Below are 26514 nucleotides of genomic sequence, written 5' to 3'. Positions count from 1 at the left end.
GCTGCCTACAGACATGACTTTCCCAGACATTCTGTTGTCTACCCAGGAAAGAACGGATAGAATTTCTTCGAGCCCCTAATCCTGCCTGAAACTCCGAGGGTAGTAATCTCAGTGGATATGGAGAATAGCTCTGGAATGAATTCTCAAATTCTTCCATTTGCTTCTTTTCAGTTGCTTCCTTGGATAGGACATCCACTTCCCAGATGTCAGGATATAGGGATCCCACAGTGTTCCCAATATCAGAGGGAAGAACCAAGGGAAGGGCTGATGGACGGAACATAATAGTGTCTGTATAGGACTCTGGAGATGGCAAAATACTAACAGCCAAGTTCTTCATAGCCAAGGCTCTTGATACCTCCGGCATTCCAGAACCCTGAAGGGGTCCTAACTCAGTTGTTTTGACACAACTTGAAATAAGTGGGATTGAAGGGCTGGGTATGAAACTAGAGAAGTAATTCTGTGCTTGTAACTTTTCTGATGTTATCATTTCTGAGTCTCTATCCTCACACACCCGTCTTTGATTCAAATCTTCAATTTCCATTACTTTAGGAGATTCTGTTCTGATCCCTAGAGAATTTTCAGCCTGAAGCCTTTGCTCATGAGTTAATACTGGAGGTTCCTCAAGTGGAGATGTTTGCTGTAAGATTAATTCTGCAAAATTCTCTTGAATATTTGCCCTTGGAGTTTGTTCCGTAGGTTTTATCATGTCTTGAAGATGTGGTCTTGGGAGTAAATTTAAACCATCCATTACTTTAATGCTAGATTTTGTGGCAGCTCCTATTGGTTCCATAGCCTGAGGATTTGGTCCTGGAGCCAGCTCTTCAGATTTTACAATCAGAAGCAGTGGCTTGGGAACCAATATAGTCTTTATAACTTGAAAGCCTGACAACTGTATTGTTTCTAAAATTTGATGTGTTGGTGCTGAGACTAATTTCTTGGATTGAACATTTTGTAACCAAAGGCTTGAAGCAAATTCTGACATTATCACATCGTGCAGTTTGGGAGTCAAATCAGCATGTTTTGACCCTTGAGAGGCTGGCTCCGGTATCATCACAGACTATAACTTGAAATGGCGGTCCAGGGATAACTTCCACAGATTCAGAAACCTTGGGGAGAGCAGCTGACTGAGAAACATGATGCCGTGTCTTTGTGGATTCTGTCACTTGACCTAGCTGCTTTGGACTGATTGTTATAAAGTTTATCATTTGATCCAGTGATTCAATTGGAGTTATGTTTAAAGTTCCCATGCTTGCACCCTGGGCCTTTGTTAGCCTACTTGCTCCCTCCCCTGGTCGCCATGACTCAAAAGTGAGCTCCTCACAGTCTGTATCTTCTACAACTTGACTGGTTTGCTGGGTTGACAACTCTAAGAATTCTTCTATTTGCAGCCATGGCTTAGAGGTTAAACTTACAGATTCAGGAATCTGAGGTCCATGCCCTGGTGTTATCCCTGAAACAGAATCTGGAACGTGATACGATGGCCTTGGTGGTGATGCTACAGATTGTTCCCTTTGGGCTCTTTTCCCAGAGCTTACCACCACAGGTCCTAAGTCTTGAGGACACGGCCTTGGAGATTTTTCTACATGTTCAGTCTCTCTATTTACTGGCTTTGAAGGCACACTAAGATATTCTTTCCATGGTCTTACCTCACAAGTTAGCATCCTTACTTCTGCAACATGATTCTTGAGGTCAAGGGTCATTCTATGAGATCCTGTGGCTTGTTCTGTTGGTAACTCCTTGTAATCTTTAAATTGGGGCCACAAACAAGGCAGCAACTGCAGAGTTTCTGGGCTCCAGTAGCCTTTCTGTGGGGTTAGTTCTGAGGACTTCCAATCTGGATCACTTAGTGTGGGAGTCAGATCAACAGATTCTGGTCCTTGAAGATCTAGCTGCTGAGGCATCCCTAATGATTCTATGTCTTGATCTGTTGGTTTGGGGGTCAACCTCATATTTTTCTCTGTTGTTTCTGGGCTTTTATGTCGCAACCCTTTTGTCATTTCTGAAGACCCTGCATCTTGAGAAACTGGTAGTGAAATAAAATCCACCAATTTAGAGACTTGGCGCCTCATCTTCTCAGCACAGTCTGCTATCTGGTGCTCTGGTCTATGTATCACTTGAGAGGATTCTATGATTTGATCACGTGTTTGGGAATTTTGGTTCCCAGGTGTCACATTTTGAAGGAACGGTCTTGGTGATAACCCCACAGAGGTGCCAGTTTGTGGCAGAGACACCGATGACAATTTCACATGGTTTACACTTTGCCACTTTGGCTCTGAAGCCAATTCCATTGATTTCATGCATTGTTGCTGTGATTCCAGAATTAAATTTGAAAATTTGACACTAGACAGTGCTGGTCCGGCTAAGAAGTTCCCAGTGGACTCTGGTGTTGATATCACTGGTTTCTCATTTAAAGGAAACTGTTGGCAATCCATGCTTTGCTGTTGGGAGCCTAGTCTCAGCTGCATAGGCTTTCTTTCATGAACACATGGCTTCTGTGCAAAGGAAGTCTTAGTACGTTGAGAACAGTGGCATGGAGCGAACTCTAAAGGGTTTACACTTGGAGTCGGTGAGCCTGGCTTCAACTTCACAGATTTAACTTTTTGGAAACAAGGTTCTGGTGAAAATTCCTTACTTCTCAAGTCCTGCAGACTGCAGCCAGGTGTCACTTTTACAGAATTTGTCAAACAAAGCAAGGGCTGTTTGCTCATCTCTGGAGACATTCTATCTTCAGGCAGTGGGGCTGGTGAAACTCCCACAGATTTCACACCATTTGATGGAGGCCTCAAAGTGAACACAGGTTGTGCAGTGTCCTGCCACGACCCAAGTTGATCCTTCAAAAATGGGATCTCTTGAAACTCTGCCCCTACCATTAAGTGAGATGACCCTGGAGTTGATTCAAGCTTCAAATCTTGTATGTGTCGTCCTTGGTTAACTGTTATAGGCATCTCTCTTTGAATTCCTGTCCCTGAGTTCAACTCAGAAAAATTCATATCTTGAGGTTTCGGGGCTTGTAAATGTGGCCCAGGGTTGTATCCGGTGGAATTTACAGACTGTGACTCTTGTCTTCCAGTACAGGCAGAAGAATCCACATCTTGCAAATGTGTTTTGGTATTGCACCAAACAGGATTTACACACATAATTTGTGGTGCTGGAAATGTTCTACCATGATTCATACCAAGAAGAAGTGGCTCAAGACTACACCTATTGGAATGTTCACACTGAGGGTTTGGCCCTGGAGTGCGTGAGGAAGGATTCACACCTTGATAATGTGATTTAGGATTGCACCCAATAGAACCTACACACTGAATGTGTGGCCCTAGAATTGATGCCCATTGATTCACACCTTGCAAATGTGCTTCAGGATGGCACTCAGTGGAATTCACACAAGGAGGACTTGGCCCTGTGGTGCATGCAGAATTAACACACTGAGGACTTGGCCCTGGGGTGCATGCAGAATTAACACACCGAGGACTTGGCCCTGGGGAACATGGAGAAGAATTCACACACCGAGGCCTTGTCCCTGGGGTGCATACAGAAGAATTCACACACTGAGGACTTGGTCTTGGGGTGCATACAGAAGAACTCATACACTGAGGACTTGGCCCTGGGGTGCATATAGAAGAATTCACATCTTGCCAGTTTGGCTCATGGATGCATCCAGTAGTATCTACAAATTGCAATTTTGGTCCTAAAATGCATGCAGAAGAATTGGTTCCATGTAAATGTGGCCCAGGACTGCACACAGACTTTATACATTGAGGGTCTGGCTCTGGAATGCATGCAGAGTTATTTATATCTTGTAAATATGGCTCACATTTACACCCACTGGAGTTTATATATTGAGAATTTGCATTAGGAGTGCATGCAGAATTCACATCTTCCAAGTGCTGCCCCAGGCAGAACACCTTAGATTTTATACCTTGAAGGTCTGGACCAGGGTGCAACTCAGACAATTCTACATTTTGTGTTCTGGTGTTGGATGCCATAACATTTTTACAGTGAATCTGTGGCCCTGTACTCGGGTCACAGGATGCCCTATCTTGCAATGTAGGCTTATGCTTGAATTCCGGAGACGGCTCATCTGGCAGCTTGGTTTCTGTACACACCTCAGAAGATTTTATATCTTGCAACTGTGGCCCATGGTTGAACTCTAAACACTGAGGACTTGTTCCCATGCCCAATTCAGAGGACATCACATCTTGCAACTGTTGCTCTGAATTGAATTCCATAGATTTCAGGTCTTGAAGCTTTGTACATAATTCTGATGACTTGATATGTTGCAAATGTGGCTCATCCCTGAACGCTATTTGTTTTATTTTTTGAAGTTGATGCTTTTGACTTAATTTGTGAGACTTCCTATCTCGCTTCTGGTTCCTGGCATTGAATTCAGAAGGCACCACTGTATAAATCTTTGAGTCTGAGGCCTGCTTAGAGATTCCCACAAACTGTGATTCAGCACCAGGATTGATCCCTGTATCCTTTACTGTCTGGACATATGTGGGCTCAGACTTCACACCTTTCAACTTTGATCCACAGTTGACCAACTCAGGTTTCATACCTTGAAGATGTAATTCTGGTGTTAACATAGTTAATTTCCTGTCCTGTAAATGAGCGGTTTCCAACTGCAAAGGTTCCCTGTCAAGTGCCTTACCGAATGTCCATTTTAAAGATTTTACATCTTGCCACAGTGGCTGATACACAAAGCCTACGGGTTTCTCTTTTTGAAGTTTGTCCTCTGAAATCACTTTGGAAGACTTCATACCCTGTGAGCATAGGCCAGGACTGACCTCCATAGATCTTCCATATTGAAGCTTTGTCCCCAGAACTGACTGAGAATATTTCTCATCTTGTAACTGAGGGCCTGAATTTAACTTCCCAGATTCCCCATTTGGGGGCTTGGACTCCACTGTCACACCTTGTAACTTTGGGCCATGACTAAACTCTACAGATTCCTTAGATAGGAGCCTTTGCCCTTGAGCCAACTCAGACGGCTTTTTATTTTGTGTCCTTGGTCCAGAATTGAGGTCCACCGCTGTCACACCTTGGGGTTTTATCTGTGTTACCACCTCAGAAGATTTTATACTTGTAACATGTTGTCCCATAGAGTTCACACCTTGAAGTTTCATACCCATGATCAGCTCAGGATATTTCAAATCTTTCAGAGGGGGACCTGAGTCCAGCTCTACAGATTTTGTACCTAAGAACATCTTCCTCGGGGTGAAATCATGTTTCTTACCTTGTAACTTTGATCTTGGTTTGATTTCTACAGATTTCATACCATGAGCCCTCTTCCCTGTAATGACTTCAGATGTCATACCTTGTAAGTGTGGTCCAGGACCAAAGTCCACAGACATGACATCATGGACCTTTATACCCATGATTGTCCTTGAAGATTTCAGATCTTGTAACTGCGGGCCTGATTCCCAGTCTTCCATTTCCATTTCTTGAGGCTTTGTCCTCAGAAATGAGTTAGATTTTATACCTTGCCACTGTGGCCCAGGTTTACAGCCTAGTTTGACAGGTCGAGTTTTGGTACCCGTAGCTAACTCAATGCATGGTTTACCTTTCAGCTGTGAGCTGCGACTTGACTTAGTACATTTCATATCTGGGGACTCTCTTTCAGGAGTCAAGTCAGAACAGTTTGTATGTCGACACTGGGGCCCAGAGCTGTTCTCAGATTTCATACCTTGAGGCTTTGTCTGAAGTGCCAACTCAGAAGATTTTCCACATTTCAACTCTACATTGTTTTGTGATTGTGGCCTTTGGCTTATTGCTCCATATTTCACTTCTGAGGACTGTGACTCTTGTTTAAACACTGAAGGTGTCACAGTTTTAGGCTGTGTTCCTGGGGATGACCCTAAGGGATTCCCTTCTTGTGGCTGTATTCCAGGGTTTAATCCAGGAGAGCTCCTGTCTTCTAAGCAAAACCTGGGTTTGAATGTCAATTTTATATTATTGGTCTTTGATCTTAAGGTTGGGTTACATGCTTTCATAATTCTAAACTGTTGCTCAGATTTAAAATCAGTAGTTTTGGACCTCTGAGACTGATGTTCCTGGGTTGACCCTGAAGGTTGTTTACCTTGTGACTTCGGCCTCATAGTCAACTCATTGGATGTCTTCACATCTAGTTGTACTGAGGGTTTTAACTCTTTAGCTGTGACATCTTGAGGTGGTAACCTAAGATTCAGTGTAGATTTATTAACTTCACAGTCAGACAGTGGTATCCAAAGAACAGATTTTGTATTTTCAAGCAGTGGTCCCTGATGTAATGCTACACTTTTCCCACACTGAGACTGTAGCTCTGAGGTTGATGTGATGTTTTCCCCTTCTTGTAGCTCTGGTCCTGGGGACAACTCAGGGGTCTTCACACATTGTACTTGTTGCCCAAGGTTAAAATCCACGGATTTTTTTCCTAGAGGTTTTGGCCCTAGAGCCATCTCTGATGTCTTCCCACCTTCCAGTTGTATGGATGGTTTCTGTTCTGTAGATTTGACACCTGGAGATGGTGATCCACTATTTAATTGTAAAAATGTCACACCGTGGAATTCAGGTCCTGGTATCCACTGGATGGATCTTATACTTTCTACCTGTGTCTCTTTGTTTAGTTGATCAGTTTTGATCCCTTGAGGCCTAGGCTCGGAAGTTAAGTTAAAAGTTTTGGTTTTCTGCAGCCCTAGTGCTAATGAAGAGGCTTTTACTTGCTGTAACTGTGACTCAAGATGAGACTCTCTGGATTTTTCTCCTTGAATTATTGACCTGACAGTCAAATCAGATGACCTCACACCTCTCCTTTGTGTAGACGGCTTCAATTCTGTAGGGCTGGCACTTTGAGACTGTAACCTAAAGTTTGACCCTATACATTTCTCCCTTTGAAACTCAGATGCTGGTATCCACTGAACAGATTTTGTACTTGCACTTTGTGGTTCTGTATTTAGTGCCACAGTTCTCCCATCCTGAAGTGGTGGCTCTAACATTGGCTCCAAGGCTTTCACTTGGTACACCTCTGATTCTGGAGTCAATGGACAAGGTTTCATACTTAGTGCCTGTGGCCCATATTGGACCTCTTGAGCTTTTACATTATGAACAACTGGTTCAGGAGCCAATTCATATGAGGGTGCATCTTTACATTGTAGTTTAGAGCTGAGCTCTATGGGTTTTCTACCTGCAGGTTTGGGTTCCTGATCTGATCCCATAGACAATATATCTTCCGACTCCAACTGTTTGTTCAGCCGGTCGAACATCCCACCTTTCCACTCTGCTGAGCTTATGTGGTCATCTCGTCCGGGCTCAAGAGTTAAATCCATGGGTGCCCTCCCTTGATACTGTTGTGTGGAGACTAAATCCATGAATTTTACTCCTTGGATACCTTGTGTTTTGGCTTTCTTCACAGGTTTTAGACTTTGCTGCTTCAGACATGAGACAATCACACGTTTGCTATCTTGTGTTTGTGGCCGTGAAGTCAGTTCCATGGGTTTTACATTGTGTTGATGAGGCTCTTGCAATACCTCCATAGGCTTATCTTGAAACAGCATCCCTGGTGCAAAAGTCCCGGGACTCTCCCCTTGCTTCTTTGGTTCACGTTCTAAGCCCATGGCATTTATATCTTGCACACGTGCATCACGGGCCAACCCCACAGTTATCAAATCCTGAATTCTTGAACCTGGGATCAACTTCACAGATTTCATACCATCTGACTGGGAACTGCTTGGGGATATCACTGTAGATTTTATCCTCTCTAGACATTGTCCTAGAGTTAAAACTGCAGATTTCCTGTCTTCTAACTGTGGTCCTGAAGGTGGTAACTCGGATTTTAAACCTTTCAAGGTAGAGCACGGAGGCAGCTCCTCATGTTCCTTATCTCCTGCTTGTATCCCCGGGGACAGCTTAGATATGATTTTCCCCAGCTCTGACTTTGACCTCAACTCCATAGATTTGATGCCTTCCAAATGTGGCCCTGGAGTTAACTCTTCTTGCTTTGAGGCTGTGATCTTCTCTACTGGTTTTATATGTCCCAAATGCTGTCTGTGGATCAATGTAGAAGATTCTACACCTTGTGCCTGTGCTCTTCTGATCAACCCAGAATGATCTGCACCTGCTAAGTGTTTCTCAGGAGTCAATTTCTTTGATTCTGCATTTGGTATCTGTGGTTCAGATGCTAGTTGATAAGACATTTTGCCTTCAAAGTTTGGTACTAGATTCCTTGTGACATATTTTATATCTTTAAAGGGTGGCTCTTGTACTATTAACTCTGGCTTCATCCCTTGCCTTTCTGGCTGTGGGGTCAACTCAAACATTTTTACACACTCTAATTGTGGCCCTGAGTTTAACTTGGAAGTCTTCACACCTTGAGGTTGAGTTCCTGGAATTGCATACAAAAATTGGACATCTTGCAGCCATGGCCCTGAGTTAAAACTCACCTGCCTTGTATCTTGTAGGCCTGGAGTCACCTTTGCTGATTTGGGATCATGTATCCCTAACTCTGGAGCCATAGGACTCATACCATGAGACAATGATCCTGGGGTTTGCTCCCCAAATTTGACTCTCTGATATTTCCTCCTAGAAGCCAACTCAGAAAATTTGGTATCTTGGTGCCACAGTCCTGGATTGACCGGCTTAGCTATCACTCTTGGATGTTGCAGTTCAGAGGCTGGGATTGGGCGTTTCATGCTGCAAAACTCTGATAGTTCCGGAGGCAACACAAGCTTCTTATCTTCAACCTGTGTCTCTTGGCTTAATGGCAAAAATGATTCTGGCATCAATGTCTGAGGCTTCCTGTCTTGAAGCTGAACTCCTGGCATGAACTGTACACATTTGAAACCTTGGTGCTTGGCCTCTGGGATTGCATCAGAGAATCTCACATGATGCAAGCATGGTCTTATGTTTATGTCTACCGGCTTCCCAGGTTGTGGTTGTGGTTGTGGCTGTGGTTCTGGAAGCTTTGGCCCAAGGATAAAATCTGATGATCTGGTTTCTGGCCCCAGAGAACATGGTATTTCATCATCAATTTCACACCATAATGTGGGGGGCCTGAGATGAAATTTACTGGGTTTTCCCCTTGAAGAAGTAGTCCTTGATATAACATTGGAAACTGGACACTTTGCAATTTGGGCCCTGGAATCAACTTCGATTTGACACTTAGCTGCTGTGGGCCTAGATTTAAATCCACAGATTTCACATTTGGGGACTGTGTCCCTTCAATCCGTTCCTTCAGTGATAAACTTTGTAGTCGTGGCTCTGGTTTTGTCTTTTCAGGATCTACCTCTCCTGCAGATGAAGGTTGTATTACATTTACAGAGTTCTCATTTTGCAACTGTGATTCTCTATCCATTTGCCTAGACTTTACTTCCTGGAGCTGTGGCCTTGGGATCACATCTTTAATATGTGGTTTGGGTTCTGTAGTTAGTACTGCAGGTTCTACAACTTGTACAGTTGGTTCGGTGATTACTTCTGCAGACTTCAAATTTTGGGCAAAAGATTCTGATTTCTCACCTTGCACTCCTGGTTCTACACTAAACTCCAGAGATCTCACTTCTGAATATAGGTCTATGATGGTTCCCTGGGTATCATCAGCTTTAGAGAATGTCAATCTGAAGGTCTCTGTGTCTTCATCTTCTGGTTTCAGAGTTCTTTCCGATGGGTTAGTAACTTCTGCACAGGGGTCTAGAGTCACCTGAACAAACTTCACATCTGGGGGCTGTGTCTCTGGGGCCATCACTCCTGAGGTCATAGTTTGCACTTCTGAATCTAGTAGAAAATCCAGAGTATCTTTAACTGCACTTCCTGTTTCTGAAGTCTCTTCCATCTCTTTTACAACTTGGGTCCCAGGTTCAAGAGTCTCTTGGAGTGGTGGTGAGCTCATCTCCACAGATTCTGAGGTCTGGCTCAATGGTGCTGGACTCATCCCTAATGATGATTGTGGCAACGGAGCAGATTCTTCCACCTGCCGGCAAGGGTCAGAGGTCACCCTTGCTTCTGAGGCTGGATGCTGTAGGGTCGGTCCTTCAGGTTCTAGGAAATGATAACTTGGTTTGGGGGTCTCTTCTAAAGATTTTGTTGCATAAAATTGTGTGCTTGGGATCAGTTCACCAACTTCCATACTCTCCACCTGTGCCTCAGGAAGTAGACTCCTACCTTCTACAAATGGAGTCTTTGTATCCTCAAGCAATGGTACAGGGGCTATCTTATCAGAGCCAGTGATTTGTGAACATGGTTCTGGGGCCAAGTTCACAGATTTTATATCTTCAAGTGATGGTCTTGGAGTCAACTCCACCATTTTTATATCTCCTTGTATCTCCTGTGATAGGGCTAAAAGAGCTTCTTCCATACCTTGAGACTGAGAATCGGAAATCAAATGCACTGATACATTACTGTGCAACTGTGGACATGGAGTCAGCTCAGCAGACTTTTTATTTTGGAGTTGTGGTTCAACTGTCAGCTGGCCAGATTTCACATCTTGAAACTGAGACTCAGGGGCCGATGGCACAGATGTCTCACTTTGCAGTTGTGGTATAGGGGTTAATTCCTCATATTGCATATTCTGCTGATGCAGTTCTTGGGCCAAATCTATACATACCACTGTTGAGGTTGGTGGTCCATATTTTTCCATTTCTGGGACTAATTCTGTGGTTATGTCCATAGATTTCATACTTTGCAATATTGGATCTGGGGTTAGGTGCTCAGATTTTACACTCTGTAGTTCTGGGGGTAAGTCCACTGAATCCCTAACCTTAGACTGTGGGATTGTGCTCCCCCCCAAATATTCCATTTCCTGAAGCAGTGGTATGACTGGCCCTACTTCAGCTTCTGGAACTTGATGCTTTTGGCCTCTTCCTATAGGTACTGCACTTTGATCTGGTGGTGCTGGGATTGTTCTCGTGGATTCCATTATTTGATGGTGTGACTGTGGTATCTCCATAGGATCCTTCACTTGTGGCCAGTTCAACCCCATAGTTTCTGTCATGTTGTGACTTTGCCTTGGGCTCACCTCTGAACAGCTTAAGTCTTGGTGCCATGGGGCGAACTCCGAAGGGTCTTTGACCTGATGAGACAGTCCTGGAGTCAGTGACACACACTCTGTGCCTCGAGATTGTGGCATAGTCCCCACGGAGTCTCGAACTTGACCCTGTAACCCAGAAGGCAATTCCAGAGCCTCTTCGATTTGAGGCTCTACAATTTGTAGTGGTGTGATCATTTCTGTGGGAGATGCCTGGACTAGTGGGGTCACCTTTAGAGCATGCAGGGACTGACCTGACGGTAGTAGGTCATCAGTCATTCCTGATGGTTCCAGGACTTTAGATGGTGGCTGTGGAGGTATGCTTCTAGATTCTACAGTTCCTACTGGGACAGTAGTAGTTGGAACATCTGGTTGAGCTGACACTGGGGTCAAATTTTCAGCTGGAGGCTGTGAGCCTTGGATCAAAGCCCTAGATTTAGTAATGTGTGGCTGTCCTAGTGGAATCATCTGCATGAAATCCATGGCTTGTTTTGCCACTGGAGATACTTTTGTATCTTCAGTGGCTTCAGGCAGTGCACTTGAGCTAATTTCCATTGCATTTTCATGTACTGGACTGGGAGTAATCCTGATGTGTTTTGTGGCTTGATTCTGTGACCCCAAGGTCATGGTCAGTGTTCCCATGTCTTTATGCTGAGGCTGTGGAATCATTTCCACAGCTTCCACAACCGTCTGCTGTGGCCCTCGACTCATACTTCCTGGTCTTTTGGCTTGATAGTTATGCAGTGTATCTGTCTTCACTGATTCCATGACTTGGTATTGTGGCTTTGGGGCTATTCCTAATGGTTCTATGCCATGTGGACTTAATTTGTCAATCATCCCCATGGAATCTGTGACGTGAAACAATGCCACAGGAGTTACCTTCATGTCATCTGTGACTTGACTCAGTCTTGAGGCCATGCTCTTTAATCCCGTGGTTTGATCCTGATGATGGGTTACTTCTATCGGTTCAATTACTTCATTCAATGGCTGAGGAGTTATACTCACTGTTTCTGCTTGATTTGGTGGCTGTGGGGAAAACCCCACAGAGTCTATCACCTCCGACTGTGGTTCTGGGTTTATTCCCATTAAGTCCATAACCTGAAGCAAGGCCAGTGGTGTGACCTTTATGACATCAGTGGCTGAAGGTGGTATCTTGGGTGTCTGCTCCACATTAGTTAGTTGTGCCTTTTGTGTCTGTACCCTTTTTTCTGGAAGACCTATGACCCTCTGCTCTATATTCAGCTCTAACACATGCTTTGAATCCTTTTTCACTAAAGCTTGTTCTTCCTGAATTATGTTAACCTCTAAATTTCTGGGAGATGGAGTGCCTGGTGATATAACTAAAGGATTATATCTAAGTTCTTGGCGGTCATCCTGGGGTTGTGACTGCCTGTTTGAGGGAAATGGCTGTGAAATGATTGCTTCCGTCCTATGGACTTCAGAATTCACCCCAATGTTCATGTGGAGATGAAATGATGGAGGATCTGGAGATGTGTTGGTATTTTGCTCAGCACTCTGAGGAATGAGTGTAGGTAACTGAGTTTCCGGGAGCTCTTCTTCAGGGACTCCTTGTACATCCATCAAATGATTGAGTATGTTCCAGGATTTCTTCACGGGCAGAGGCACCACTTCTTGCTGCAAAGTAGAAACCTTCTGAGACATATGTCCTTCCAGTTCTCCTCTGATCAAAGGAGAGAGCTGGAGTGGAGCCCATACCAGGGGTCCTGGACTCTCATCCAAATCAGAATCTGACCCATGATTTGATTGAAAATGAATCTCTCCCTTATCTTTTGTCTTCTCTTGCTCACAAGGATCTAAGGATTCTAAAATAGAGCTAATGAAGGAATTTTGAGCTTGTAAGGGAGGAAGAAGTGTCAAATTCGGAGAAAGAGCTGATTTCTCAGGATCTGTCAGCCGAGAAGTAGGCAGGGCTGTGCCAGGGCTCCTGGGCATAGTTGGTTCCTTCTGGGAGGAAACAGGTCCACTATCGCTCTGCAATTGCCAAGCTGTTCCTTCATGAAACCTTGGAAGATAAGACAGGCTGGAGCTGTTGTTGGATGATGCAGAGGACATGCTGTAGTCAGTAGAAGGCTTTCCCTTTTTACAGTAACAGCTGGGTGGGACAGCCTCCTGAACCACAACATCAGAGACGGAGGAAGAAGTCACATCTCGGGATTCTGAAACATTCAGCTCCATAAGCGTTGATCTGAGAAACAAAGAGAAATGTTTTCATTTTCTTTGGAATCAGGAGGGAAATTAGAGAGAAGGAAGGGAGCGGCTATTTCAAATCCAAAATATTTCTGGTCTAAGGGAGAATGAGGGAAAAGAGGGGTTGCATTCACAAACGTCAATCATTTATGTAAAGAATTCCTCCACCAAGAGCAGAGGAGACGAGTCCGTCAGTAGCGTACATGCTATACCAATAGAGAAGCTGAGTTCCCTCCATAGAGCCCACAGGAAAAGAAAAGAACACAGTGCCCCAGTGCCGGGCAAGCAGAGACAAGTAGATGCCCTGGGCCTCACTGGACAGCCAAGAATAATCAGTGAGTCCCAGGGAGTGACTCTACCTCACAACACAAGGTGGATGGCTCCCGAGAAATGACACCCAAGTTTTACACAACACACACACACACACACACACACACACACACACACACACACACACACACACACATCTGTGCTTGGCTTGGCCTGAGTTTGAGCCCTAAGACTCACATGTTGGAAGGAGAGAACTGACTCCTGTGGCTTGTCCTCTGACTGCCACATACATGATGTGGCCCTCATGCACAAAAATACAACTGAATTTTTTATATATATACATATACATATACATATACATACATACATGTATATATATTTACACAGTGAGGCCTAGAGAAATAGCTCAGCAGTTAAGAGCAGTGACTGAGTGACTGCTCTTCCAGGGGACCCAAGTTTGAATCAAAACACCCACATGGTAGGCCACAAACATCTGTAACTCCAGTACTGGGGGATCTTATACCCTCTTCTGCTCTCTGTGGGCACCAAGCATGCACGTGGTGCACATACTTACAGATAAAACATAAAATAAATAAAGCTCACAAAATAGTTCTCCACTGCTCCTCAAACTAACTTTTTCCTTTACCTCCTTCCTTTACTCTTTCTTCTCTCTCCCCCCCTCTCTGTCCCCTGCCTAGTAACTCTGTTTCCTGACCTTGCATTATCCAGATGTTGGAAGATCTGTCGCAGACTCCTGTCTATTGACCAGAATACATATTCCTGGGTCCAGTTGGTAGGAAGTCCTGAAATACTGGACACAGCAGAGGATGTCAGTGGGATTGAAGTGACATTACAGGAGGAATAGAAGGATAATTTAGGAGGGAGGCAGTTGGTCTCAGAGTAAATCAAGTCAGAGTGCCAGGTGTTTTACGTAGAGCATTCACAATGAAGATGGTGTCATGGGTAGGAATTTTATTCCTGTGGTGAGCCCCAATGAATATAATGTTTGGGGGACAGGGTTTGTTTCAGCTTACAACACCCAGGTCATTCTCCATTGCTGAGGGAAGTCAGGGTAGGAACTCAGGGCAAGATGGATTCAAGAGGCAGGAGCTGATGCAGAGGCCATGGAGCTGCTTACTGGCTTGCTTTCATGGTTTGTTCACCCTGCCTTCTTTTACCCCCTGAGACCACTAGCTCATGCGTGGTTACCCACAGTGAGCTGGACCTACCCACATCAATCATCAATTAAGAAAATCCAGCCGGGTATGGTGGCTCATGTCTTTAATCCCAGCACTCGGGAGGCAGAGACAGGTGGATCTCTGAGTTCAAGGCCAGCCTGGTCTACAGAGTGAGGTCCAGGACAGCCAGGGGAAAATGTACTTGCCCACAAGGCAATCTGGGGGGGGGGGGGCAATTAAGGTTCCCTCTTCCAAAATGATGGCAGCTTGTATCAAGTTGACAGGAAACTAGTCAGCACGGGTATCTGTCACAGGACAGTCTGTAGACAGGCTCTGCTTACCGTGTCAGATCAGCTGCACTGACGTTCATCTCTGTTTCTTCCAACTGTGAAACTGTAACAGGAGCAAAGAAACTGTTAGCATAGTGACTGCTGACATCATCTAACAGAACCCCCTTCATTTAACAATTAGGGGAGCAAAGATGAAGTCACATCCATCGTGAAGCTGAGGAGTGTACACAGCACACCTATCGAGGTTTGTTTTGCTTCTAAAGCATACTATCCTGTCTTCGCCATGTCCTAGAAGTGACCCATGAGAAGCCCGGAATGGGAACACAGCACTGGGGGACACAGAGATCCTGATACATCTTCCCCTTCAAAGATGGCCATCCCACATCCACATCCGTGGTAGAGGAGTAAAGGTAATGGACCTCCTGCACCAAACTCTGGTTCATCTTTGTCCATTCTCCTCTCCCATATTTTGGGCTCTACATGAAGATGTAGGGACAGAGAAGCCCGAGGAAAGGAAACAATGGAGGATGGAGCTGTTTGACTGACTTTGGAAGGAAAGATGTCAGAGAGATGGGCGTACTCTCCAGGCACACCCTCTTTTTCAACTTTCTTCCCCTTCAAGTGGAAAGAGTCCTAAAGCAGGTCCACAGTTGATCAGTCATCAGCCTTGAGCTGACCCATAAGGATAGAACCCTTCTGACCTGTGAGTTTCCGGATCTGTTTTAGAGATGTGTTTTGTTGCTTAGGAGCCTAGAGAAACACACAAAGAGAAACCCAGTCAGGTTTACGTTCTGGTTTGGGGATTTTATTGACAACACATCTAATCTTACATAGGGGATAGTGATATATTTTATCAGTTGTCATCTGCAACCATATCATTAGTTACCATCTCATTTATTTCTTTGTGAACAATGGATTAAATATCCTAAGGGACCAGCAAGATGGCTCTGTGGGCACAGGTGTTTGACACCAATTCTGATGACTTGAGTCCCATCTCTGGAGCCCTCATAGTAAAAGGAGAAAAGCATTTGCACAAGTTATGCTCACCTCCACGTGCATGCCATCTGTCCATGCATGCACCCACATGCAAATTAGTAAGTGTTTAAACAAACCTAAGTCCTAGATTATTGTGTGTAGACCTGAGACTCTAGAGGTAAATATGAGTCCTGTGCTCTAGAGACTTGCATTAGTAAGGAAAACAGCCAAGTAAACAGGTAAGATGCCATGTGGGAGCCAGCAAAATAGCTCAGTGGCTGAAGGCATCTGTTGCCAAGCGTTGGCAACCTATGTTCAATCCCTGTGGCCAGTATGGCAGATGAAAAGAACTGACTTGTTTAAAATAACCCTGGACTTGAATTATAACCTATTTTTATGCTCAAGTGTATTATTTCTCCTGCAGTTGTACATAAAATGGCTTTACATTAAAAAAAAGGGACAAATACTATAGAATTGTATTACATGAAATATATAGAATATACAAATTCATAGAAACAGAAAGATTAGACGATATCTCAAGATGGAGAAGAAAGGAATATAGAGCAATGATTTCCTAAGTACAGAACCTCTGTTTTGTGTGATGGAAAAGTCCCACAATGGACATTAGTATCAGGACATAATATCATGAATATAATAAATCAATACAATTAATATAATTAATGAATATCATAAATACAGTTATTGAATCAATACTGCGAATGTAATCAATGAATACCACAAATGTAATTAATATCGTGAGTGTAATTAATGAATACCATGAATATAGATAAATAAACAAATAAATAATAAGAAAGGTCTGCTAGTCACCAAAAGTAACCACAAAAAGAAGTGTAAGGGAGCAATTTACTGGACCAAAAATTAAGACATACCATAAAACAAGTTCATAAGAACAGGAGCAGGCAGGTGGGATTTAAAAACAAAAAAGTTCTGAAATAATCAGGAGTCAGAGGCAGAAGGATTTCTCTGTGTCAATAGTGAGTTCCAAGACAGCCAGGGCTATATAGAGAAACCTGTCTCAAAACAAACAAAAAACCCAAAGCCCAGCTCTGAAATAAATTCACTTACATATGTCAGCTTAATTGAAGAGAGCTCCACATAGTGACAAGAAATGATTCCATAGCTGTGATAAGTGATGTCAACTTGCCAAAATCTAGAATCTTGTGGACCTGTGCCTCCGAGCATGCCCATGGGGAACCGTCTTGATAACCATACCTGGGGCTCCACTGTGGTGGCGCCATTCTCTTACTGGGATCCTAGACTGTGTCAGTGGGGAAAGAGAAGTGAGCTACAGTTTGGACTCATCACTCCTCTCTGCTTCTTTACTGCAGATGCAACGTTGACTCGCTAGCCTAAGCCCCTGCAGCTGTGACCTCCTCTACCACGATGGACCAATGGACCATAACCTTGGGTGATGGTGAGCTGAAGTGAGCCCCCCCCCCCTTTAAGGCTCTTTTGTTAGGGCATTCTGTCACAGCGACAGAATAGAAACTAAGACAGTAGAAAACAGTGAGAAAAATAAAAGTGGATCATTTCTCAATACAGGATTCAGAGATGGGCTCTAAGTGGGTTGAGAATTCAAATGTTGAGGGGCTGGAGAGACGATTCAACCGCTAAGAGCACTGGCTACACTTACAGAGGACCCAGGTTCGGTTCCCAGCACCCGCATGGTGGCTTATAACTTTAACTCCAGTGTCAGAGGATCTGATCTCTTATGACCCCTGGAAGTACCAGGCAACATGTGGTGCGCATGTACACTTACTTGCAGGCAAAATCCTCATATACATAAAATACAAAAAATCTCTATTTTTATAAGAGAATTCAAGTGTGGAAAATAATGTGAGTTTTTGGTTTGTGCATGTACACGTAGGTACACAAGTGTGCAGAGGTGTGCCTGCTTATGTGGCATGTGCACGTGGAGGTCAGAGGTTAGCCTCAGGCATCATTCCTCAGGTGCCACCCACCTTGACTTTTGAGACACGGTCTCTCATTGGCCTGGAGCTTGTCAAGATCTGAACTATCTGGACAGGGATCCCCAAGAATACGCCTGTCTCTACCCCCACCCCAGTGCTGGTGTTACAAGTGTGTGCCACTGAGCACAGATCTCTTACACAATTCTAGGGATGGAAGTCAGGACCTCACGCTTGCAAAGCAAGTACTTTACTGACTGACGGATCTCCTCATCCCTAAAAACTGCTTCGAAGCAGTCTGTTCTTTGACTTAATAACTAGAAACTCGTGAAAACTGAGAAGCACTGATATGTAAGTTTTAGGACAGCAGAAGCCGAAGAACAGCTGAATTAAGTAGATTCAAAAATGCTGAAAACAAGCCGGGCGTTGGTGGCGCACGCCTTTAGTCCCAGCACTCGGGAGGCAGAGCCGGGCGGATCTCTGTGAGTTCGAGGCCAGCCTGGTCTCCAAAGCGAGTTCCAGGAACGGCACAAAACTGCACAGAGAAACCCTGTCTCGAAAATCCAAAAAAAAAAAAAAAAATGCTGAAAACAGAAGAGGAAGATTCTTGATACTTGGCCCCGAATAAAAGAGTTACCATATCTGCATGAGCAGTAGGGAAAGAGCTGCCGTGTTCTTAGAAATACAGGGCACGAGAAAACAACAGCATAAATTCTTGAATGTGCTATAAGAAAACAAATGCCTATCTAGACTTGTACTTAGTGGAACTACTCAAAAATGTAAGATAGAGTGGAAAAATTTGTCAATAAACATAAATGCAGTACACCTACTGGGCTGGCCTGAACTTACAGAATGATGATGAATCTGAGTGTTTGGAATTTATCCAAAGAATGTATAGAGGTTAATGTGACAGAGACACATGCCCATCAGCATTTCCTTCAGCACTATAAATAATAACTGAGTTATGGAACCAAGCTATGTGTCCAACAATGGAGGAGTGGATGTTAAATGTGTGTGTCTACACAATGGACTTTTTCTGTCACCAAGAACAAGGTTACATAGTTTTCTCAGGAAAAGGGATGCAACTGGAACTCCTATAAAGCAGCTAAGCCAGCCTCAGAAAGACCAACATCAAATGATTCTTCTCCTTTGTGGGTCCTAATTTCATAGAGTACATAACCTCACAGATGTAAACATGCCATGAAAATAGAAATGACTGGAAGAGTTAAGGACACTGTGGGGAGACAGTGAAGGAGAGTGGGGAGGGAGGGGACTGTGTGCAGTGTAACAGTACCAGATACAGTAGATACACACAGTGAAATGATGTTTAAATAATGCAGGACCGTTTCAACATAGCACAGTGGTCAACACACTATTCCGTACTAATAACACAAAGTGGGGGTTGCCATGGTCATAGAGGTGGTGCAGAAAAACCAAACATGTACTCATGTGGTTTGTTTGCTTTTTAAGACACTCAGTAAAGTAGAAATGCCTGGGAAATTCCCCGACATACATTGGGTCCAATGTTATCCCCCAACTTGATATGTTGAAATCCTAACCCCCAAGGTAATGTATTAGTAGATGGGGTGTTTGGGAGGTGGCTATGTCATGAGATGGAAAAACTACAAAACACTGTTGTAGAGAGTAAATAGTAAATAACACATCCTTTGTTCATGATCAGAAGGTTTGATGGTAAAATGGCATTACCAACACAATCTATAGATTCTTTGGAGATGCTGTGTTTGGGCTTGGGACAATGACATTAACTCTTACTCAAGTTTGTCTATGAATTTCAGAGGAGCTATGAGAGCCTATTTCTTAACCTTAGTATATCCTCCTTTGGAGAGTGTGTTTGTTTCTGTGTGTGTGTGTGTGTGTGTGTGTGTGTGTGTGTGTGTGTGTGTGTGTGTGAGATAAAGAACAATCTGGTCTTTGTTCCAGATTCTGGTACAGAACTCCAAAAACCCTTGCAATTCCATGAGTATTGAGGGCATCTCTTACATTAATGAGATGGATATTCAGATTTGCTTCTATTTTTCATTGAGGAAGATGGAACAATCACCATTCTAAAATCTAATTCAGACCTGACCAATCAATATATTTATGCATAGATGTATAAATCCCAAACAAAATATCAGCAAACTGAATCTAATGAATCTAATTAAAGTATTGGGACCAACATTACAAATGAGTTATACGTATCCTAGGAATTCACACCTGGTTTATTATCTTACATTCTCATGCAACTCAGTACATTGAATGAACAAGAAAAAATATATGACCATCTAAATAGAGGCAGGAAATATACTTAATATTTAGCACCCAGTATAAAGAGATTTAATTTAAAATTTTAGATTTTTTTAAATTAACACCAATCCTTGCTAAAACTTTTTTAACTTGGGAAAGAATATATGAAAAACCACAGAAAACATTATACATAACTGGTGAATTACTGAAAAATGTCCTTGACTTAATAAAGAGGCAGATGCCCACAACACATTGCTACTGAATATTGTACCTGAAGTCATAATCATAAATGAAGGCAAGGAGAACCAAGATATAAGGTTGGAAAAGAGGCAATAAAACTTGTTATTTACACATGGTATAATTTAGAGAATATTCCTACAGGAGAATAAAGTCAAAGTGATACACTTAGGGTTCTCTAAGCAGCTCAATATGGAAAGATCTGTTGTATTCTTGGGTTTCGGCATCATTTGTATAAAATGGTATTTACAAGGAGTGGTGGTAGTGCACATCTTTAATCCCAGCATTTGGGAGGCATAGGCAAGTGGTTCTCTGTGAGTTCAAGGCCAGCCTTGTCTGCAAAGTGAATTCCAGGGCAGCCAGGGCTACACAGGAAAACCCTATTTCGAAAAACAAAAACATAAAAAAGAAATTATAATATTATACCAGGTCTGTGGATGTAGTTCAGTGGTGGACTGCTTGCAGAGAGCACAAGACTCTGGATTTGATCCTTAGCAATAAAATAAATAGATAGATATAGATGATAGATAGATAGATAGATAGATAGATAGATAGATAGATAGATAGATAGATAGATAGATAGATAGATAGATGATAGATAGAGATGATGATAATGATAGATAAAAGTAAAATGCCATGCCAAATCACACATTATGTGCCTCATGATGATTATCATTACCTATGAACTACGTCAACTCTTCCTACCAGAAAACAAATTCTGATAAATCTTAGAACCAACTTTCTCATGGTTCTAATTCATGTTGAGCTGCTGAAATAGAATACTTGTGATCAGCTCATTTATGAAGGAGAGAGGTTTAGTTGGCTTCATGGTTCTGGATGTCTAAGAGCCTAGTGCTAGCATGTCCTTCCCTTCACGTGAGGATGTCTAAGATCCTAGTGCTAACATGTCCTTAGCTTCACCTGAGGTCTTTGTGTAGCTTCAACTCACAGCAGACAGAGGCAGAGGAGCAAGTGGATGTGTGTGGAAGACAAAAGGGGTCCTGACTCCTGTGGCAGCGAACCCAGTCCTCAGAGAGTGAGGAGCCATGCCTGTGAGACCTTACTCAGTCTAGAAAGAATGGCATTAAACCCGCTTGAAGGTCGCACTTTCCAACCCTGCTCCCCTGGCAAATGCATTTCTACAGGAGTTCTGGATAAATCTCAACTCACTCACATGAAGTACCAGAGGCAGCAGTGTGTGAACTGACAACATGGAGGGGGCATTATAATTTTTCCTAATTTCAGAATATTTTAGACATGTGTACAATCAAATATAATCATACCCACCCCTCCCCACTCCAACTTCCCCCATACATACCCCACAACATATCCACCTCCCAACCTCATGCTTTTCTCTTTTATAACCCACTAAGTCCAATTACTGTTGCCTATATGTGTATGGCTGCACAGCATGGGTATTTGATCAACAAAATGTTGATTGTGAAATCTAGAGAAATGACCCTTTTATCCAATACATGGATGAAACTAATAAAAGAAAAGAGAGACTCTGTAGATTAGAATACAGAAACATATTGTTCAATCTCAACATTCAATATTGAGTTGGGCTAAATAATAATTTATGCCATTAAATAACTGCGTGACTATTGGAATTTAAATGCTGGTGGGTATGTGAGGTATTAAGGAATTATTCCAATTTTATTGTTACATTTTTAGGTGTAATAATGATACTGTGATTAACCTGTTTTTCTTTTCTTCTTTTTTTTCTTTGTTGAGAGGGGCATTAGCTCAAAATATACATACTAAAACATTTACCATGAAATTATTTCTGATTTGCTTCAAAATGATTGAGTGACTGGTCTATGAAGATTCATCAGACCACCTTTAATTTTTTCTCTTATACTAAGGATTGAATGTAGTGCCTTGTTCAGACTCGGCTCGTTTACCAATTCTTTGTGCCTTTGATTTGCCTGAAATTATCCTTAATAAAAATCAAGGAAAGTCGGGTCGTGGTGGCGCATGCCTTTAATCCCAGGACTTGGGAGACAGAGGCAGGTGGGTCTCTGTGAGTTCAAGGCCAGCCTGGGCTACAGAGTGAGTTCCAGGAAAAGCACAAAACTACACAGAGAAACCCCATCTCAAAAAACAAGAAACAAGGAAAAAAATGGACCCGAGATAAAGCTCAGTGGTAGAGTGCTTTGCCTAGCATGAGCAATGACCTGAATTTGATCCTTACATACACACACCTAACACACACACACACACACACACACACACACACACACACACACACTGCACAAATGACTTGAATAGGCAGTTTACAAGAGAGAATTTCCAAATGGCTAATAAACCTGAGACGTTGCTCAGAGTTTAGTTATGGGGGTTGCACACGAAATCACAATGCAATACCACACACTCACTGGAATCACTAAAATAAGAGGTGGATGTGCCAAGTCTGGGCAAGATGGCAGGATGTGGGGGAGCCAGTCACTCATGGTCTGCTCACATGATCGAAAACTCAGAAGAGGCATGACCTACTAACGTTAAACACGTGTACCATGAACTCAAACAATTCTCCTCCTCCTGGAAATAAAAATCCCACAGCAAAGTACCACTTGATTTTCTTTGTCTCGTCATATAATTATAAATCTTTCTTTATAAAACAAACTCACTCTCCTGTCTGCCTCCCATCCCGTGATGGACAATATCCACAGCACCCTTACCACATTCTTTTCCCCAAAGTTATGTCATCTGAATGTCTCACTTCAGCTCGAGCTCCTACACATCACTTTCTCAGTATCTAGTACCTTCTGCCTCAGTGTCTATTTGATAATAGATCCCAAAGCTACCGTTACTACTACGTCCTTCTTTTCTTCTTCTCCTCCTCCTCTTCCTTCTTCTCCTTCTCCTTCTCTTCCTCCTCCTCCTTCTTTCTTCTTTCTTCTTCCCTCTTCCTCCTCTTCTTGTTTTTTTTTTGAGACAGACTCTCCCTGTGTACTCCTGGCTGTCCTGGAGCACACTGTGTAGACCAGGCTGACCTCGAACTCAGAGAAACTCCTGCAACATGCCCATCCTAAGGCTTCTTGAAATGAATTAAGAGAAAGGCAAGGTGGGCAGTGGTGGCTCATGCCCTCAATCCCAGCACTTGGGAGGCAGAGGCAGACAGATCTCTGTGAGTTCAAAGCCAGCTTAGTATACAGAGTGAGTCAGGAGAGCCAGGGATACACAGAGGAACCTTGTCTCAGAAAACCAAAACAAGGAAGGAAAAATAAAAGAGGAAGCCATCTATCAATGCTGTCTCAACCCCCCTCTCCCCCACATCCAGTTCTTCCTACAGCCCAGAGGATGGGCATTTAGACAAACCTATAGGGTTTCAGGATGGAGAGAGTGAGTATCCAGAGAGAGTGGCTATCACATACCTCTGTCTTGGCTGCCACCTTTGTCTGGCTCTGATACCTAGAAAACAACACCCATATTCCACAAACCAAGAAACCAAGTAGCATAAGGCTGAGATGTGTCGGCAGTGGGAAAACGAGCCCCCATATTAGAGACATTTCTCAAGCCTATGCCCCCTCCACTACAGAGTTTCTGTCTCTAGACTGAGATTTCATGACATCACAATAGGCAGTGCCAGGTAAAGCAGTGCACACTCAGGTCCCAGCTGATGCCCTTCCCTGTGGCTGACCTTGCTCTGAGCTCTAATAGCCAAAGCTCAGGGGAGAATCCATCTATGAATCTTCTAGGGTCCAGCTAGACAAACTCGTCACTAAGGAAGGAGTGGCGAGGTAAAGTTTCAAAGGTCTTCCAAAATGACTTGTTCTGACTCACATTTTCTTTGGAGCCGGTCACTGTCATAAATTGGGATTGGGTCTATGGCCATAAATTTCAATCTGTAGGTTAGAACACAGAGTCAAGTGGAATCTAAGAGAGTTGGGATAGTTGAAGTGGGAACTCTCAGGGACTTTGAGGCACCTGGTTTTCTAAGTTCACAGGTCTCCATATTTCCTAGTTGCTGTTGACCTGACACACATCACACTAAGCAGTGGCCTTAGAGGATCTACAATCTCACTGCCAAGTTTAGAGTAGTCGTGTATCACCACACCATCTTATCAAGTCAACACAGTGCAAACAATATTGATATGATCAATTCATGTGATCAAAATTATTCTTTTCATATAGGAACACTAAAGAACCACTGACTGGTAGGCACCATTTCAGAAGACCAAGTCTTTTCCCCCCACAGTATTTTCTGTCTATAGGGGCAGTACAATTAATATTCTTGGGAAGCCCACTAAAAAAGAAATAGTTAAATAAATACGGTGTGCGTGCTTCGTGAAGCACTATGCAATTTCTACAAGGGTTTTAATTATAAAGAGCTCTGGCTTGTACATTGAGCACATGCTATGTGGCAGGTGTTAGCTGTAGACCAGCCTGGAGTCCTGGTGAAGAATTAGGAACGAGATATCCCTTCGGTTTCCTAAAACATTTATGTGCACTTTAACACGAACCTTTCAAGATTTGTTTTTATTACTATTTTAAATGATGTGAATGTGTGTATGAGTGCAGTGCCACAGTGAGGGTGCTAGAGGTGATCTGCAGTTAACAGATGTTTGTGAACCACACAACATGGGTGCTGGGTACTGAACTCAGTACCTCACCAGTGTGCTGCCTCCAGCCCTCACAAGGACCTTTATAGGCCCTGTCATTTAAATATGATGTCAGTGTGTCCCTTAAGGGTTCGTGGGGTGAAATTTCATCCCATGGTGAACCATCAGGAGAATAGGAATTTAATTCAACTACAATGTTTATCATTTTATTTATTTCATATTTTCGAGGCAGGTCTCATGTAGCCCAGTCTGGCCTTAAATTTGCTAGGTAGCCAAAGCTGGTCTTGATCTTCTGAATCCTATTGCCTCCATCCATCAACCAAATGCTGGGAGAGCACGTGAGCACCACTAGCCCGACTTCAACTACTGTGTTTAAAAGTGGGGCCTTTCAGGGGGCATAGGCAGAAAATTATGCAAGTGGAGCCCCCATGGTTGAAGACTGGTAGCCTCAGAAGAAGAAGAGATAAAAATGAAAATCCATACACATAAACTCCCTGTCTCTTGCCATGTGACATCCTCCCTGTTCCACATCTGGACTCTACCAGCAAAAGGTCTGTCACCAGATGTGACCTGTCAACACTGCTTCAACTCAGAGCCAAAATAAAGTTCTTTTCTTGATCAAGTGGCCTAGTATGTCCAGAAAAGATATTCTTTGTGTCTTAAATATTTAACCACCATGCTAGGGATGCCTACAGCTCATTCATAGTGCAGGTCCCTAGCATGCATGCAGTTGAGTTTAATCCATAGCATTACATAGAAAAGTTACAATAGTTAAAACAGTCCGCATGTGCGCAAAAACAAGACATACTGTACAAGTGATATAAATACAGTCTCCGTGTCCATTCGGTCCACTTGCCTAGTGTCTATGGTTGCTTTCATGTCACTGTGTCACAATGAAGTGGCCATGCTGAAGGAATAGATGGCAGCATAGTAAACCATATATATGTCTTTATATCTTTCCCCCAGTGCTGAGAGTGTCAAGCCCAGGGCCTCACACATGCTGGCCAAGCATCCTGCTATTAAGCTACACCTACTAAATGCCTTTCTACAAATTACATTTGTTTATTGTTTGTTATGTACAGTGTTCTGCCTGCGTGTATGCCTGCAGGCTAGAAGACTGCATCAGATCCCATTATAGATGGTTGTGATTCAATGTGGATTGAACTCAGGACCTCTGAGGAAGAACAGTCAGTGCTCTTAACCTATGAGCCATCTCTCTAGCCTTGTTTGTCTGTTTCTTGTATGTGTCTGTGTGATGTGATGTGATGTGTGTATTTGTGTGTGTGTGTGTGTGTGTGTGTGTGTGTGTGTGTGTGTGTGTGTGTACGTGTACTTGCACTGTGGCCTACATGGAAGTCAAGGGACAACTTGATAGTCAGCTCTCTTTTTTTAGTATTTTTTTTTTTAGATTTAGCTCTTTCTATGTGTACAAGTGTTTTGTCTGCCTGTATGTGTGTGTACCACATGCCTGCCTGGTGCCAAGGAGTCAGAACAGGGCATCGGATCCCTGGAACTGGAGTTAGAGATGGTGAGCTGCCGTGTGGGTGCTGGGAACTGAACCTGGGTCCTCTGCAAGAACAACAAGAGCTCTTGACCCCGGATCCAGTTCTCCATGCCTGTGCT

General features: G+C 43.3%; 2 protein-coding genes across 13 annotated transcripts in view; one reads left to right on the top strand and one right to left on the bottom strand.

Moving 5' to 3' along the window:
- LOC143270189 (putative Polycomb group protein ASXL2) overlaps window positions 1–26514 on the top strand; it is a 198582-nt gene that overhangs the window by 124404 nt on the left and 47664 nt on the right. For 3 of the 12 annotated variants that reach the window (XR_013047189.1, XR_013047184.1, XR_013047180.1), the window contains 2 exons: window positions 15121–15349; window positions 17264–22289. Coding sequence is in view for 2 of the 12 variants with exons in the window: in XM_076559168.1 (XP_076415283.1) it covers window positions 17264–17283 (20 nt within the window). In the remaining 10 variants the exon portion in view is untranslated. Of the gene's footprint in view, window positions 1–15120; window positions 15350–17263; window positions 22290–26514 lie in introns of those variants that run through there. The other 9 variants (XR_013047181.1, XR_013047183.1, XR_013047185.1 and 6 more) reach the window with 8 other exon arrangements.
- On the bottom strand, window positions 8888–24519 carry LOC143270182 (uncharacterized). Its single transcript, XM_076559125.1, has 5 exons — window positions 23704–24519; window positions 15641–15689; window positions 14991–15042; window positions 14187–14282; window positions 8888–13199 (listed from the first exon to the last, which is right to left on the bottom strand). Exons 1-5 carry the CDS (start codon window positions 23836–23838, stop codon window positions 8888–8890), a joined length of 4644 nt encoding a protein of 1547 aa, XP_076415240.1. The 5' UTR covers window positions 23839–24519.

Source organism: Peromyscus maniculatus, chromosome 22 (assembly GCF_049852395.1).
Source record: "Peromyscus maniculatus bairdii isolate BWxNUB_F1_BW_parent chromosome 22, HU_Pman_BW_mat_3.1, whole genome shotgun sequence".
Classification (NCBI taxonomy): domain Eukaryota; kingdom Metazoa; phylum Chordata; class Mammalia; order Rodentia; family Cricetidae; genus Peromyscus; species Peromyscus maniculatus.
This window is presented reverse-complemented; position numbering and strand designations above follow the sequence as displayed.

Bases quoted from the DNA above. Each gene is read 5' to 3' on its own strand.
- LOC143270182 (XM_076559125.1), bottom strand. From the start codon at position 23,838: ATGTCTCTAATATGGGGGCTCGTTTTCCCACTGCCGACACATCTCAGC. The intron at 15,690-23,703 runs GTATGTGATAGC...GTGTTTCTCTAG, and splicing joins AGGTGGCAGCCAAGACAGAG to GCTCCTAAGCAACAAAACAC. The intron at 14,283-14,990 runs GTAAGCAGAGCC...TGCTGTGTCCAG, and splicing joins AGTGCAGCTGATCTGACACG to TATTTCAGGACTTCCTACCA.